This window comes from Halichoerus grypus, chromosome 14 (genome assembly GCF_964656455.1).
Source record: "Halichoerus grypus chromosome 14, mHalGry1.hap1.1, whole genome shotgun sequence".
In the NCBI taxonomy this organism is placed as follows: domain Eukaryota; kingdom Metazoa; phylum Chordata; class Mammalia; order Carnivora; family Phocidae; genus Halichoerus; species Halichoerus grypus.
This window is the reverse complement of record NC_135725.1, coordinates 85,158,181-85,175,671: the sequence shown is the minus strand read 5'-3', so window position 1 is coordinate 85,175,671 and position 17,491 is coordinate 85,158,181. Positions and strand designations below refer to the sequence as shown.

At 48.9% G+C, this 17,491-nt stretch overlaps 1 protein-coding gene across 6 annotated transcripts in view; it reads right to left on the bottom strand.

The window, feature by feature from the left end:
* The window catches only part of MVB12B (multivesicular body subunit 12B), a 260,387-nt gene that overhangs the window by 165,837 nt on the left and 77,059 nt on the right, over positions 1 to 17,491 (bottom strand). For 5 of the 6 annotated variants that reach the window (XM_078061777.1, XM_078061778.1, XM_078061779.1 and 2 more), the window contains one exon: positions 6,813 to 6,935. In XM_078061777.1, coding sequence (XP_077917903.1) covers positions 6,813 to 6,923 — 111 coding nt within the window. In that variant the 5' untranslated portion in view covers positions 6,924 to 6,935. Of the gene's footprint in view, positions 1 to 6,812; positions 6,936 to 12,170; positions 12,322 to 17,491 lie in introns of those variants that run through there. The other variant, XM_036112895.2, reaches the window with a different exon arrangement.

Sequence of the window (17,491 nt, the reverse complement as noted above, 5' to 3'; positions counted from 1 at the left end):
AAAAGAATAAAGACTGCTGACCCCACATCACCCTCCAGCTGCTGCCTCCCTCTCTCTCCCTTCCTTTGAGGTCCCCTCCCACTTCAGTTGGGCTCTTCAGGTCCACTCCAGCCTTGCACTACCGAGTCCATAACCACCTCCTTGGTATTAACTCACCAGAAACTTTTCAGCTTCATTTTACTTAACCTTCAGGCAACTGTGAAAGTTAACCACTACTCCTTCTTCTAGAAAGACTCATTTTCCTCCAGTTTCTTACTAATTTTCACCTACGTCTCTGGACACTCAGCCCCGGTCCCCTCTTTGCGGCCCCCTTTGCACCCAGTACTCAGTGACTCTGCAGGGACCAGCTCCCAGGAACATCTCAGTTACACCATGGTCTCTTGGGACCTTCAGCCCAGGGGGCCCCTCAACATCTCCGCCTGGATGTCACACAAGCAACTCAATGTGCCCCAAACTGAGCCAATCACACTTCTCCACCTGCAACCCACCTGGCTTCCCATGTTTGCCTTTCAGGTAGAGAGCATCAGCATCCACCGGCCGCCCAGCAAGACACCCCGTATCATCGGGGCCCTTCCTTTCCTCACCTCTGTGCCTGCCTCCCAACACTTAATCCATTTTTTCCTGTGAAAGAATATGTATTTGGATGCCCATGTCCCTCAGATCCATGTACTTCCTGTTTCCAGGGTGACTGGTCAGGCCACTACTCTCACACCCCACGCTAGCCCGGAGCCTCCAAACCCACGCCCCTGCCCCAGTACCCCTATCTTCTAATTATTCTCCTCGTTGCACACACCGAGTGAACTTCTAAAAACACACATCTAAGAATCTCTTCTTCTTGAAGTCCTCCGACCACCCCCACCGCCCTCAGAATAACAGCCAACTCCTTTGTGCTGTGATCCAGCCTCATCCGCTCTCCCAGCCTCACCTCTGAGCTCACCTCTGACCTTCCACCTGGTGGAACCCAACCTTCCCAGGCCTCGGATTCCCAGGGCCTCACGCAATAGCAGCTGGTTGACAAATATTTGTGAAACCAATGCATGAATAAATAAATGAATGAGTAATGTCAGGAAAAAATTTCACTAAGGAGCTACTCAAATGCGGTTTTGAAGGAGAGGTAAAATTTTACCCAAAAAGTGGGGAGGGAGGTACAGGAATTCCGGAATTCTGGAAAAAGTAGACTCAGAGGCATGATGGTACAAAGTTTTCTTATTCTGAACGTGAGAAAGTGATAAGTTCAGTGAGGCCAGAGAAGCTAGTAGAAGGAAGTGAGATTAGAAGATACACTGAAATCACGTGCGCCAAATGAGGCTGGATTTTTGTCCTACACAGTCTCTGCTTCTCAGGGATGACAGACCTCTTGTTGGCTAGCATCGCAACAAGCGTGCATACTATCATTAGGCCCTCACTCCTGGAGGTATGCCTACTGGGACAAGTCCTAGGACAACAGGAAGTTGGGCACAAAGTCTGGGGGACGGGGAGACTCTGTCAATTCATCCCCTGCCCCCCCCAAAATTCATTTTACTCACTTTCACTTTAGTGAGAATGGAAACTGACAGAATGTCACAACCTTTCTGGAAGGCAATCAGTAATGTTTATCAAATTAAAATGTGAATACCCTGACCCAGTAATTCCAACCTATGGAATTGTTTTTTGGATCTAGCAGGACAACCATGCCAGGATACATGTGCAAGGACCTTGTCTATCGTATTAAAAACAAAAATTGGAAACAAACTAAGTGTCCTTCAGTGTGGGATTATTAGCCAAATTTTGGCACAGCCAGATAATACGATATTTGTTATTAAAAGGATGAGATATATCTATATGGACTGATATAAAGCTATCTATGCCCACAATACATTTTAAAAGATAGGAGAGTATGAATAGCACCATTCCATTTATATTTTTAAAATATAATTTAAAAAGAAAAACCCACAGACATACACACACATCCCCAGAGACTTCCTGAAGTCTGAATCAGGAGAGGCTGAAAACAACAGAAAAAGCTAGCACAGCGCTCCCTGAGGTAGACCTGTGGTGGCCACATGTATAGATTATTTAAGAATGACTCGATTTAGACCAGTGGTTCTCAAAGTGTGGCCCCTGGTCCAGCAGCATCAACACCACCTGGGAACTGGTTAGAATGAAATTCTCAGGCCCCACCCCAGAGCTACTGCAACAGGAATTTGGCGTGTGGGGTCCTCCGCAAGACTGAGACCCACAAAAGCTTGAGAATCCCCCACCTGGACATCTGAAAGTAGTCACTGAGCTTAGGGATAATCTGTCACTTTGGGGTGACTGTGCCATAAAGACTCCGTGTATAGGGTGAGGTTTCTCTCGAAGAGAATGAAGGAGGTCTTAGATTCTCCTGGAGAGAGGAAAAAGAAAAAAATCCCCTCCTCTCTCCGAGGCTGGGATTCAACTCTAAACGTCGTTCTGGGGTAGGCAGAATGAAGGCAGAGTCTGGGCAAGTAGGGGGTCAAAGGACACTGGGCCTCAGTAGCATATTCTCATATTCTCTGAGTTTTATTCTCTCATTCCCCTCATCCTCAGAGCTCCAGAAAAGTCTCCTGAAAAGTGACTCTGGTCTCAGCTGTTCTGTGGGTAACCATGGCAGGTCCGAGAAGGAGGGAGTGGTAGGGAAAGCAGCGTCCATCCCCACTCAGGCCAGAAAGGTGGGAGCAGCCATTGCTAGGTTAGCAGGGAGCTGTACCCAGCCAAGGGCAGACTCACAGATGTCACCAACAGGAACGGCGCAGCGCGGCGGCCGGGGAGAGAGCCAGAGCCGAAGAACCCTGAGCACGCTTGAGGCGGTGCCCTGGGAGAGGCTCAGAAAACGCTGGAGGACAGACACTTGGCAGGTCTCAGGGTAGAGAAGAAAGGGAGGGATTTCTAGAAGTGAGTTGGAGTGAGTCCTTGCTGTCGTAACCTGGAATTTAGCAAGAAAGGTGGACAGGTCTGGAAAGCGGGATCTGACAGAAACAACAGTGTGTTAGGACTTCCCTTCCAAGCACTTACCACAGTTTTATTTTACATTTATCTGTGTGATCATTTAATTCTCTTCCTCTCCCTCTGGGCTGTAAGCTTCATGAAGGCAGGACGCTGTATGTTTTCACTCACCACTATGTTCCCAGTTCCTAGCTGGTACATAGTATTTGCTCACAAAACAGGTGGGATAAATAGACTAAGTTAAAACGCTCTAGAGCATTTGATTATTCTTTTTTTTTTTTTTTTTTTTAAAGATTTTATTTATTTATTTGAGAGAGAGAGAACGAGAGACGAGAGCATGAGAGGGAGGAGGGTCAGAGGGAGAAGCAGACTCCCTGCTGAGCAGGGAGCCTGATGTGGGACTCGATCCTGGGACTCCAGGACCATGACCTGAGCTGAAGGCAGTCGCTTAACCAACTGAGCCACCCAGGCGCCCGCATTTGATTATTCTTTCTCTGTGTTGTTGACTTTTTGTTTTGTTAGTTTTTGCCCAAACAGCATATTATCATATGAAAGTATATTACCAAAAAGCATATTATCAAAGGAAGCTATTTCCGTTTTGGAGAGAGTCATCTCATAAATACGGTATTGGAGGCTTTAGTCTCTGAGTTGTAAGCACTTGTTTAGAAAGGCAAAAGGATGTAAAAGTTAGGATGTATTAGGATGTATTCTGCCAGAAATACATAGAAACAGACCCACACTGGCCGTCAGTTATGGCCAGCCTGATGCCCTCAGATGTTGCTATATCCCAGAGTGACTCGGGAATCAAAGATTAATTCTGCACAGAAGAGTTTTAGCATGAAGTGCTTCTAGGCATTACGGTTCGCTGAAAACCGACCATCCACATATGATAAAACAGCACGTACTACCCTCAGCAAATGCCACAGAGTCGGCTCACAGCTGCAATGACGTCACAAGGACACAGGCGACCCACCCACCCTCTGACGACAGGAAGGATCACCACCAGTCACTCTAAGATCTGAGAGTGTGGCAGTGGAACAGAAAGGACAGGCTAGGGGCGCCCGGGTGGCTCAGTTGGTTAAGCGACTGCCTTCGGCTCAGGTCATGATCCTGGAGTCTCGGGATCGAGTCCCGCATCGGGCTCCCTGCTCGGCAGGGAGTCTGCTTCTCCCTCTGACCCTCTTCCCTCTCATGCTCTCTATCTCTCATTCTCTCTCTCTCAAATAAATAAATAAAATCTTTAAAAAAAAAAAAAAAAGAAAGGACAGGCTATTTCAGAGAGGACTGCAGAAATAGGGACAATAAATTAAGAAGTTTAGCAAATAATCCCACCCCTTAGCCTAAGAAGTTTCCCCTGACCTGGAGAGAAGTTATAAAATTAAATTTTTATAAACACACATGTGGCATCTTTGGCTTCAAACAAGCAGCAAGGCGTGTGGCCGTGCTGTCCAGGGTCAGCAGTCCATCCCTGCCAAACTCTCGGGGCTGCGTGGTCACAGTACTGACCATACTCTGTGCACAGGAGGGATTAATCCTGCCACAGATGTGACAGGCAGAGAGGTGTCTCGCCACAATCCACAGCAGGCTCCCTCAGCCACTGCAGTTCAGTCTAAGCATCTCAGAAGCCCGCCACCATAAAATGCCTTACAGTTCGGTTTGGAGGTTGACGTTCTATGAAACTCCGGATAAAAGGAATGGGAAGTGCCTCTCTTCCCCCTGGCCTCCCCGCACCCCCCCCCATTCCCCTTGAACTCAGGGTCAGACTTCTAGGGAACCAGATCCTATATGGGAACAACCCAGCGGTCAGTACAAAGAGACATCTCCTACCCGTCTCCCCGAAAGGGCTTTCAGAGGGAGCTCGGACACTCTCCATCTCCGCGTGCGGAGGCTGGGTAATTGCCGGGCTGACCCTCGGGAGCCTCTTGCCCTGCTCACCTTTCACTATAATGCGTGGTACAGCATAATCATGAAATGTGCTTATTAATTTTACTCATTTGACACTGCGCTCTTCTGCCCTGAGCTAGATGTTAGGAGAAAATGATAGGGATAGATTCTGCTCCTGTCAGACTTACCAAGACTTTCAGAAAACCAGACTATCAAAGGCCATCTGCCACCCACTAGCCAAGCTTTCAAGATGACCCCAAAGGTACAAACAGGATGTTAAAGACACAGATCAACAAAGGAGAACAGCAAGAAGACGTGGAGACCCATGCCCTGGGTGTGAGCCCCCCGCATGAGCCCTCTCAGGAGAGCAACCCCTGAGCCAGTCCTCCCAGAGATCACGAGCACTGAGCCCCTGCCCTGATTCATGACTTGCTGCTTCATATCTAATTCATCAAAAGACACTTTGGCTTCTCAAATCAGGAACATTTTTATTAGCTTCCCCAAGAGTTTTATGGCACAAAGCCATATCTAATGATTCTATTTTATGGCAAGTTATACATTCAAACAGTGCTTTGAAGTCAGACAGCAGGTAAGACTCAAATCTTTGTCAAAAAAGATTCCCTTGTCCTTTCACTTTAAAAATGTTTATAAGCTTTCAAACAGTTGGGGAAGTGATGTGGAGCATTTTAACAGGCTCCTCCTCCCCTGGACGGGACCCAGTGCTGGCTGAGCCAATGTATACTACAGCCTTCTCAACGGGGGCTGCTTTTGCCCCTCTGTCCCCTCCACCTAGGGACATCTGGCAATGTCTGCACACATTTTTGGTTGTCACAACTGGGGGGGAGGGAGGTTAATGCTACTGGTATCTAATAGGTAGAGGCCAGGGATGCTGCTAAGCATCCTATATATGTAGCACAGGACAGCCCCCCAACACAGAATTATCTGATTATCTGGTCCAAAATGTCACTAGTGTCAAGGTTGAGAAACCATGCCTTAGGGCTTCTTCTGGACCAGGCGCTGTATCCCTCCCACCCCTGGGACATCAGACGCTAATCTAATCATGGTGGCAGGTTTTCAGTGCTGGCTAATGAGCCTCGTATTCTTTTTATTCTTATACATTCTTGGTGCATATTTTCAATAAACAAGAACAATATGCTGTCTTAAACAAAATGAGGAAAGTGAAAATAAGACCACCTTAGAATCTCAGGACACATGACCACAGTCACTGCTAACTAAACCCTCCTAATGTTACTCTGCACCTTTTAAGCAATTTATCTAATTGAAACAACAAAATAACCAATTCCAGCCATCAGTACTACTGAACACCACCACAGACGCCAGCTGAAAAGCAAAGCAAGTTCTTTGCTAAATTGTAGTGGTGTGATCAGTCAGAGCAGTGGACTTGGAAGGGGGTCTGTCTGGTCCTGATTCACCACTCCCAAGGACTGGGCCTCGGCCCTCTGTCACTTCACTTGTCGGAGCTTGGGTTCTCTTAATCAGCAAAGTGGTGAAAAAGCTATTTTGCCCTCCTAGCCTTCCAGGGAACTGTGAGAGCCAAATGACTTCACAGGTAGGAAACTGCTCTGCAAACTGTAAAGAGCTATGAGAATGTATGGCAATACACTGATGACACTTATGCATGCATGACAACCCATGACAAAGATCTTTCAGACTCTTGGATCCTGTTCCTGAAATTTCACAACTGGAAGTAAGTTTAGAAATCAACAGAGCCAACCCTTTAGTTTTACAGAAGATGAAAATGACCATCACAGAGGTCAAGTGACTCGGCCAAGGTCAGGAAACAGCCCAGGTGGACTCAGGTCCTCTGACTCCCAAACCAGGACACTCCCACACCTTCCCACTGGTGAGGCTTTCCCTCCCTGTTTAAGTTCCCAGAGGGAAGGAGCACATTTACACACAAGGTTCGGGGGGTCTTGAACACAGGAGATAAATATTGGTTGAATTAGTGGATCTTGACTTACTACATCATAGCCTGTTGGGGCTCGGTTCCGAGAAGCCACCACCCCCACTCCCGTGATGGGATCCATCGACGTCTCTGGCAAAGCTTCTGAAAGGTCTTTGACTTCAGGCATGGTGGATTGGTCCTGGTTCCGAAAAGGAAAAAGAAAGCACAAAATTCAAACTGACCATTTAAAGTGAACGATACAAAGTCTCAAACAGAACCGGAATCCTGGCGCAAATATCCTGAGCTAAGCTCCATATACCTGAACTGGCTAAAGGAGCCCTGGCCTTACCTGACCCTTTCCTCAGATCAAGAACTCAAGTCATCTCTAACCCCTGCTCTTCTCATGTTGGCTCTGAACACTGAGCGAACATAGTTAATGAGGGCCCGTCCCTGCTCGGAGAGGTAACTTTGACTCAAACCCAGAAGCAAACCATTCTTACCACTCTCAACAAGCTGCCTGACTTCTGAACAGATACCAGTAGCTTCTCTGAGGAGAAAGCAGACACAGCTGAATCTAACGTCACTGTTCACTTCTCTCCCTTACAGTATCTCCTTGTGGAGGTGCAGACTTCCAAATCCACAGCCTCTCGCACAACCAAGCGTGGACTGTTCAGTAGGCAGAGCTTTGCAAACACATGGAAGAAAGTGTTCTGGGAATGCAGGCAGAGGAATGGCGTTCAAGTCCAGGAATGGTTTACCGGATGGTGACTTTGAGCAAGCAAGAGGTCACGATATGGACAGTCACAGAGCTGCCGTGAGATCTAAGGGAGTCACATAAACGAAGGGCCTGGAGGAGTCCCTGGCACACAGTGGGCACTCAACAAAAAGCAGATGAGACTGGCAGGTTTGGGGCCCACAGGTCCAGCGTAAGTGGCCGGAAATGTGGTAGGCGCCATTCCTGGGAGGACTGGCAGGTGCCTTTGTTGTGTTTAATCCCGCAGGTCATGTGGGCACTTACTCAAAGCTAAACACTAACAATGACCATAATTCTTGCTGGGCACTTCGGGAGAAAGGGAGGGGAACTGGAATTATTATTCTGCTGCTGACTGCCTCTTGATGTGACCACAGGAGACAAGGAGAATATAGAGAGCACTGGGTCTGGGCAGCTGGAGTGGCAGGGCACCAGAAAGCAAATAAAAGAGGTAACACCCTATGTAAATGACTTCTAGTACTTTTAAAAGGACAAGCAGTGAAAAAGAGCAAGTTAAATTCCACCTCCTTCTGCAGCAATTAAATTCCACCGACTGTAGGTCTACCAGATCTCTCAAAGCTGGTTACTGCTTCTAAAGCAAACCAAACACCCTGCCTAACTAGGCAGGGAGAAGAAATATTCTTAGTTCTCAGCCTAGAATCAGAAAAGGCAGAGGCTATTAAAAATGACTGCAGCCTTCTAAATGGGAACAATCAGAATGCTATATGCAAGTCACCCATGTAATCAGTGTCCCCTGAAGCCCACAAAAGGCTCCGGAAACTGACTTGTCAATGAAATTGAGCCAAGTCTCCAATCAAGGCTAGGAAGCGCCTGGCAGAAGCCACACTCTCAACTTAGGTTCATGACAAAAGCCAAACTAAGTTATGCTTTACTTAATTCTACTGAAAATGAGCTTCTAGAAGCCCAGGGCAGGGGGTAGGATACCATGCCACACCACTGCATCATTTTCTATTTTCAAATTTCATTTACCAGGCAGGTTTATATAAAGCACCGGGCTTGGTGCTTCCTGCACAAAGTAGGCAGGAAGTATTTATTGAATGAATAGGCATGCATGCCCCCCAATAAAGAAGGTTTAGCGTTAAATATCTGCATCAGCCCAGGCCAAAGCAAACACTAATCAAAAAGTATCATCACTTGGAAAATCCCATAGTATTGGTAGCATGAAAATAACACCGCTGCAGTTTGAAAAATATGGGTACCTGCTGTTGGTTACCAAAACGCTTTGCAATTAACAACTCATTAACGGAATGTACAAATTCTGCCAGTGCTAAAATATCATGCTGTGAATTTAATAAAACATCCGAGGTGAGTTTTTTTTTATTATTATTATTAAGATAGTACTGCCTCTACTTTGTGAGCGAGAGAGGAGGCAAGCATGGGACTAAATATTTTATTTGCGGACGGGGTCCCGTCCCCGGGTCAGACGTCCTCGCGAGGCGCGGCTGACAACGGCTCTCCCCGCCCGAAGCCGGCGGTCAAGGGCAGTGGGGAAACTCGCCCCCTGGAGCCCGGCCGCTCCCACAATGCACCGGGAGGCAGCCCGGCCGCAGGTTCCAAGATGGCTGCGGGCTGCCTCCAGCTGAGGCAGACAAAGGAGCCGGCGGCCTGTGCCCATGCGTGCACGGTCGCAGCCCAGCCTGCAGACGGGAGGATGCGACAGCAGAGCGTGAGCACAGAGCATCTCGGATGCACGCCTCCTTCTTCCCTTTCCCCCCAGTTGCTGTACCCTGGGGATCAAGGCAGCCTTTGTGAAATACAGACAAATGACTCCTCGCGGCGCGGGGCCGCGGCCGGCTCGGCGGTGGAGGAAGCCCCACCACCAGCAAAGGAAGCTTTTAATGAGAAACGCCCAAGATATCCATGGCAGAGGCAATCACTCAAAGCAGCTTGCCCTGAATTACATATTTTCTGACTGCAAATTACTTTTAACAGCGTCTCTACCGTCACTTCAATTGACCTTCCTAACAAAAGGCCATTTATTAACTAGCACTCCACGTTTCCCGGGCTGTGTGGAGCCTCGAGCCAGAAGGGATGGCACCGCCGAGTACTCAGGCGCCCAGGGTCACAGGCCAGGCCTCTGAGAGGGGAGAAGAGGCCATTAATGCAAGCCTGCAGAGCAGATCTGCCGGGGAGGGGCGGGTGGGCAGCGGGCTGTTTAAGACCAACGTTAACCTGTGTGGCAAGAGGCAATGCTGGTCTAAAACATAAAATACCAAGGCCTACTTGCAGCAACCCCTGATTTCATCCTCAGCAGCTCCGCAGCAGATAGAGACCCACCTCTATCTCAAAATCCTAATTGCACACAAAACACACTAACACACCCAGCTGCATTTGTACAGCGCTTTGCAATTCTCAGAAAGCTTTCTTAGGCTCCTTCTTGACTGATGATCATACCAAACCTGGAAGGCGGCTGGGTCTAACTGCCTCTATCTTAGAGAAGACAAAGAATTTAGAGAAGAAGGCCCAGAGTTGTCAGCTGCCATGCAACCGGCAGCCGGCCCACCTGAACAGGACCTCTAGTCCTCCTTCCCAGATCTGATCTGCTTTCCATGACACTGTGCAGAGAGACCAACATCCCATCTGATACCCAACTGAGAAAGCAGTTTCAACACTAATTATATTTAAAAATGCCAAAGCTCTTCTTTCTCCAGCTATAGCCCAATAAGTGAAGCAAGGGGGAGAAAAGTACAGAAAGATAAAAGTAACATGGGATTAATTTTCCTCACACCTCAGTTTCAAGATTCAACATTTCCCTCATAAATAATTTACAACAATAAAAATGAGCTAAGGCCATGTTTGTGTAGGACGGAGGTAAATTTAGGCCTAATGAGGGAGATCCGAGCACTGCACAGGAGGGAATACGTTGATGTATAGCACCGTGCGCGTGCAATCGACAGCACACAGGGGCTCCATTACCAACGGGAAGTCTCGAGGCCCACCAGGAGGAGGGGGGAGCAACTGAGGGAAACTTCTACCATCCAAGCTGTGGCTGCAAGGGGAGTCTCTGCAGGGAGAGCCAAAAGTTGACCAGTATTTTAGATGACAAGACAACAGAGGCTGAGATTTCTCAGGACTAAAAGATTGAACCAACCTGAAATTAAGTCAGTTGTCAGTAAATGCCAGGTGAGGAATCAAGCTGGTGATGGCACCTGGGAGTGACGTCTGCTGGTGGACACAGGGAGAGTGCAGTGGCAACACTGACCTTGAGCTGGTTCTCCTCACTTAACCTCGTGGGTCATCTGGCCCCAATTCCCAACCCAATCTCTACCCCGGGTGCATGGCCAGCCTCCACTATATCATTTCCAAGGCTGGGGGCTGCTATTCCTATGTCTGCCCCAAGAGGATTTCTCCACCAGGCAGAAGAGTATGTATGAATGTGTTGTGTGTGTGTGTGTGTGTGTATGTGTGTGTGTGTTGCATGTACATACTGGGGCTACAAAGGATCAGTTAGGGTGAGGTGTGTTTTCCAGGCCAGGAGGACTTTTTCCATGTCATACCTGATGAATACTATGCAACAAGGCTGGGTAGGAGAAAACCCGCCTCCCGCTCTGCCTGCAGTGTTGCAAACAGTACCTGGGGAAGGCCTCGGCGCCCAGCCCTGCAGCACCTTGGCAATGCTGTCATCCCAGGTTCACAGAGAAATGAACTTTAACTATAAAGCCTCTCATACAGACAGCACACTGCTCCCTTGTAACTGATCAAAGAATTACTACAACAGTGTGCTTATAATCCCTAAAAGTCAGCAGTGCTGGGCTTAACTGATGCTGAATATTGTTTCAGAATCAAAGGCGTGCCTCCCGGCCCCAGTCTGGGAGAAAACTAAGCTACTGTATCACAGTTGAAAACTCAGGGGAACTTTGATATCATCTCTGTTTAATTTCCCCGGCCCTGTGAGCCTGGGGTTTATCTCGTTTTATCAACTCCTGTACTGAAATCAAAACCCAACTAACAGAGCTCAGACCTCTCTCCACCGAGGCCCTTCCAGCAGCGGGGTGGGGTGGGGGGCAACAACTGCAGGGGGGAAGGGGGCGCTCCATCAAAGGAGGCGCAGCAGGAACCCAGACTCGGCCTCCCCGCCGGCTCAGAAGCAGCACCAGCACTGCCCACCCAGGGCTGAAGGCATGACTCGCACACAACTTTGGAGGAGAATAATTTCAAAGTATTGGAGGGGGGGCAGGTTAAATTGGGCTACTGTAATTGAAATGACAAAACCAGTGGATTAATTAAGTCCCTACAGAAAGATGAACTTGCAATCAGCTTGTTTGAAATCCAAAGTCAAGGGCACAAAAGACATCAACTGTCTGCCCGCATCCACCAGCTTGCGGGGCTGGGGAAGAGCAGTGGATAAGAGCAGTGGAACCTGACCAACAGCGGGGTGGAGACTGAGAACGGGCTGCCCCCCAGTGTAGGCTGCCACTGTGCCCATGGTGGGGCAGCTACTTTGCCTGTTTCCCATGGCAGCGGCGGTCCGCAAGAACCCAGGCCCCCTTATGCCCCATTATTACTGGCACCTTTTTGCCCACAAATCTTTAGCAGGTACGGAAGGACATGGCCTCATTCCCACTGGAGGGAGCCCACGGCCAGGCTTTACCAACGCACACCACCACACACACAAACACACAAACTGGGCTGCCTGCATGCAGCAAAGGTGCAGAGACCTACCTCCTCGAGAGACGGCAGGCTGTGGCCTGAGTCCATGCAGCACCCAAGCAAGTGGCCAGCCGGCTCTTGGAGCTACTCATGGAGGACAGTGCACAGGCTGAGAGGCGTCCACTGTGGAACCTCAGAATGCCATCCTGGTGCCTCCTGCACTTGGTCTGGACCACTCTCCCCGTCAGAAGCCAAATCACCCTGACAAACACTGTTGAGTACGGTCAGGTGGCAACAGACCACAGGCTGCTGGGAAGGCTGCTAAGATATTAGGAAACTAAAGCAAATATTTTTCTAAGCTCTCCTAGATCGCAAAGAATTTTCCAGCTAGGGAACTAACAATGGTGAGCACTTCCTTTTCCCCAGTAAAGGCCTGTTACTTCTAATAAAAGAAACTGGTGTATACATGCAATTATTCTACCTGACCGATGCTTAGATTTCTATTAACCATTTGTATACCAAACGGATTTTCCACAAATCATGTGATACAGGCCTAGGGTTCACGTTGCTGCAGCTCATACAGTACAAGGCTAGATCCCAGAATTCGCTCTCCAAAAATAAATCTGGGATCAAGTTCTACAGCCCTGCCGTAGCCAAAGCCCTGCCTCTTACAGGCCCGACTCTGCACAGCCAGGGAACCGAGTGCTGGGGGTAGGGGGGCAATCTCCAGTACACTGTGTGCCCCACCCCCACCTGCCCACAAACACTGCAAACGAGGGTCAGCCCTGCCCCCTCCCATCAAGTCTTGGTGCCATATTGTCCCGTGGAGAGAAGGAAGAAGGAGAACCCCAACAGAAGGCAGGTGCTCTACAAATGGACACCATCCCAGGAGGACCCAAGAGACACGCTCTCTTGATGTGCAGGGACATAAGGGAAGTGACACCCTTACCCTGGTTTACAGAGTGAAAATGCCAATATTACCTCAACACCAAGCAAATGGGCTGCCAGGTGGGAATTCATCAGAACACCTGGCTTCAGGTCAGCCAGGCACGTCCCATCACCACCACCCTCCTCTCTGACTTTCACAGGGGTCTTGAGAGTTTCTTCTCATATGTTTTGTCATCTAATCTTTCTACCTGTATGCTGATGGCTTCCAAAATAACCTCCACCGCCCCGACTTTTCTCCTGAGACTCAGAGGTATGCATCTAGTGCCCTGCTGGCTACTGCCACCCGCGTGTCCTGGCTGAACGTGTCATCCTCCCCCTGAAGCATCTCCCATATTCCCAGTACCTGGCAGGACCTGGCACACAGGAGTAAGTCCACAAACATTTACGGAGAGCCTTTGTGTAAGCAGTGAGGGAGAGTTCGCAATGACGACGATGCACAATCCAACATTCTGGAGCAGGGATTCAAACACTAGCAAGCGTGAGTCACCTGGAGAGTCTGTTAAAAGACACTCTTGAACCCAGTCCCAGCGACAACAACAACAAAGTGTAGGATGAGGCCTAAGAAGCTGCATTTCTAACAAGTTCCAGGTGACGGCCAAATAGCAGGTCCACAGTCTGAACTCTGAGTACTAGACAGCAGGTACTCATTAGATGTTTGATGAATGAATGAACAGAAACAAAAACCTGAATGTGATTATCCATGGGGAATAGCCTCAGGAAGAATCCTTCAGTCTCTCCCTCCCCAAACAGGTCAGCCAAGAGCACTTAGTTCCTCCCATAGGATACCTGCCCCACCATTCAAAATCCAGGTCACATTCGGAGAACCCTGCTGTTCACCAAGGACATGGTCTTAGCACACACACGTGCACACACGCATGTATACACACACAGAAACACACAGCCTCGCCTCTCAGAAGGTTGTAGCACACTTTCCCCAGTAGTACAGTAGCTGTTCAAAGGTGTTATGTCCACCCAGTGCCTAGCTCACAGTAGGTGCTCAATAAATGGATATGGGGCGGGTGGGTGGATGGAAGGAAGGAAGGAAGGGAGGGAGGAAGGAAGGATGTATCAAGTTCCCATCATCCTTCCAAAACTGCCCCTTTCACTGAATTAAGAAGGGTACACAAAGCATCAAGGGCAATGGCAAGAACAGCCCCGTAGGCCCCTTCCGATGGCAGCGCCAGGCTGGGCATCCGTGAGCCCAGGACAAACACCACAATTCTAGGGACAGGCAGGCTGCAGAGGCGGGGAGGCAGGACTGCGGCACTCCGCGCAGCTCCAGGAGTGATTGTGACTTAGTCCAAGCAGGCTGGATGAGGGCCTGGCAGGGGCCAGGGGGTCTCCAGGCTGGTTGCACAGAAGCCTCCCCTAAGGGGTTAGTAAAAGCCACAGCTGCCCATCCCAACCCCCAGGTTGTGATTTAACTGGTCTGGGCTTGGGCCGAGACTGGATAATGCACGGCCCAGGTGAAGTGCTGGTACGGCGACGAAAAAGACGCGGCCGCCACCCGCGGAGCTCCTAGGCTGGGGGAAACATCCCAAAGAAAGGGACTGCCCGTGAGGGGACACTTCGTTCTGCCTGGGTGAGCTGGGGAGATGAGAGGGAAGAGCGGGAGCTCAAGCTAGCCTCCTGGAAAGACAGAGGGTGGAGTAGGGAAGGTACTGGAGGCACGAGATGCCGGATCAGCAGCAGCGTGAACGAACGCAGACCACTGGGGGAACTGCGGGTAGCAGATGGGCTCTGAAACAAGCTTACGAAATGCTTAAACAAGCAAACAGATAAACAAAAGAGTTAAAAACCTGTCTGCACTTCTCTGCTATTTCTAAGGTCTAAGCAAAGGGGAAGGAAGGAAGAGATTCGCAAGTCTTTCGTTCGTATTTCCTCTCCTGTAACTGTAGGCTTCTCGAACCCACGCCACTGCCTGCAGACTTCCATGGGCCTTGTCATTAGCTCAGTGGGGGAACGGGAACGGACAGGGCGCTAGCTCCGGGGTCAGAGGGCCCTGAGCTTGAATCCCGGCTCTCGTACTGCGTACAGCTGTGTGGCCACGGGCCCGACAGCTCAACCCGCCCCAAGTGTCCACCCCCCTACAACGGGAATAATAGATAATAATATTTCCTCTACAGGGTTATATGGCATACAGAACTTGTAGAACTTGCATCAAAAGAAACAACTGACAGAGGGAAATGGACCACCTATGGAATGGGAGAAATTATATCCAAACCACATGTCCGCTAAGGGGTTAAAATCCAAATCTATAAAGAACTCCTACAACTAAGCAACAACAACAACAAAAAACAAATACTTGATTAAAAAAAAAAATGGGCAAAGGACTTGAGTAGACATTTCTCCAAAGATGATACACAGATGGCCAACAAGCATATGAAAAGATGCTCAACATCACCGATCACTAGGGAAATGCAAACCAAAATCACAATGAGCTGTCACCTCATACCCACTGGGATGGCCCCTATCAAAAGCCAAAAAACTAGTGTTGGCGAGGTTTGGAAAATTGGAACCCTGCTGCACTGTTGGTGGAAATGGAAATGCAGCCACTGTGTAAAACAGTATGGGGATTCCTCAAAAAATTAAAAATAGAATTACTGCTCTAGGGTCTGGCAATTTCACTTCTGAGTACGTACCCAAAAGAACTGAAAACAGGGTCTCGAAAAGATATTTGTACATCTGTGTTCACAATGGCATTATTCCTAAGAGCCAAAGGGTAGAAGCAACCCAAGTGTCCACAGACAGATATGGATAAGCAAAATGGGTACATACGTGCAGTAGAATATTATTCAGCTTAAAAAGGAAATTCTGGCACAAACTACAACATGAATGAACCCTGAAGACATTATGTGGAGTGAAATAAGCCAGTCATAGAAAGACAGATACTATATAATTCCACATATATGAGGGCCCTAGATAAGTCAAATTCATAGAAACAGAAAGTAGGATGGTGGCTGCCAGAGCCTGGGGGGAGGGGAAATGGAAACTGTTTAATGAGTATAGAGTTTTGCAAGATGGAAAAGCTCCAGAGATTAACTGCATGACAATGTGAATATCCTTAATGCCACCGGTTTGTACACTTGAACATGACTAGGATGGTACACTTTATGTTCTGTGTGTTTTACAATTTAAAAAAGGCATCTACAAGTGTGGTTTTCGAGTTTCAGTAAGCAGAAGTACAACCCAAGGTTCTTACTAAACACAGAGATTCTGGGGTCCCCCCCCTTCAATTCTGATTGAAGGTCTGGGTGTGAGGCTCTGGAATCTGCATTTTCATAAACATCTGAGGGCTATTTAGCACACTAAGAATTCACTTATTCTGCTCTGGTTCTAAAGGGTCAAGGAATATTCTTTTGAATATTTTGCTTTGCTGATCAGTATCTGTTTAAAACATACACACACACTATGCCTTGTGTGTGTGTGCGTGTGTGTGTGTGTGTGTGTGTCTAGAAAGATCTCATGTTGATTCTAGCCACAGCCCAACAAGATGGTCCTCTGGTCCTCAGGGAAGGAGGAGCTACAAAGCTTGGGTCTGCGGCCCCCCGACTCCAGGCCCATGGGCCTCTTACATTTCAGCCTGCACAAGCTCATCTCGCCAAAAGTGCGTCAGGTAAACTAAACACGTGCCCACAGGCTGTCCCCAACAAGGGAGGTAATGTCAGGTACAGCCTGTGGGGGCTCGGCCTCCCACACGGCGGAGAGGAGGAGGGCTAGCACAGGCAACCCCACGGCCAACGTGCACAGGACGCAGGGAAACCACAACTCTCAAGGGCAGCCGCAAGCAGGAGGCCAAGGAGAGCCAGTGGGGCCCGGGAAACACTGGCCGGGGAGGGCCTCCGAGAGAGCAAGAACAGCCTGAGAGAGGCAGCTCATTCAAGGACTCCAGGCCTCCCCTCCCACAACCCAACCAGCAAAGGAGACTCTGCTCATTCAACCGCAACCAACTAAATACAGCGTCCTCGGCCCACCACATCAGCCATGTAGTCATTTGTTATCTTCATCATCATAATAGCACCTTTGACATTTCCCATGCTTGGCTCCAACTCCATCATTACTTTCCAGTGTGGCAAAGGATGTCGCTCTTTGAACAGGAAGCATGGAGCACTTCCAACCTGCTGAGGCAGAGGGGCCCACGACTTTTGGATTCGGACTCCCCCAGAAGCAGATTTGCCATGAAACTAATAGCAATGAACCTTCGGCCACCCCCACCCCTCACCCCTTCACCCCTTTCCTGGGAGGACCCAGCAATGTGTTCACATGGTCGGGTGGTTTGGTAAAATGTACAAAAGCAAGATATTCTTGTTTTCTTTTTCTTATAACCCCTCCCCACTCCAAACTGTCTAACCCAGAAAACCAGGGTCTGCCTCTGGCTTCCACCTAAATTTGGTGAGGACTCCCCCACACCCTCTGCAGTGCCACATGCATTCGCATACATCAAC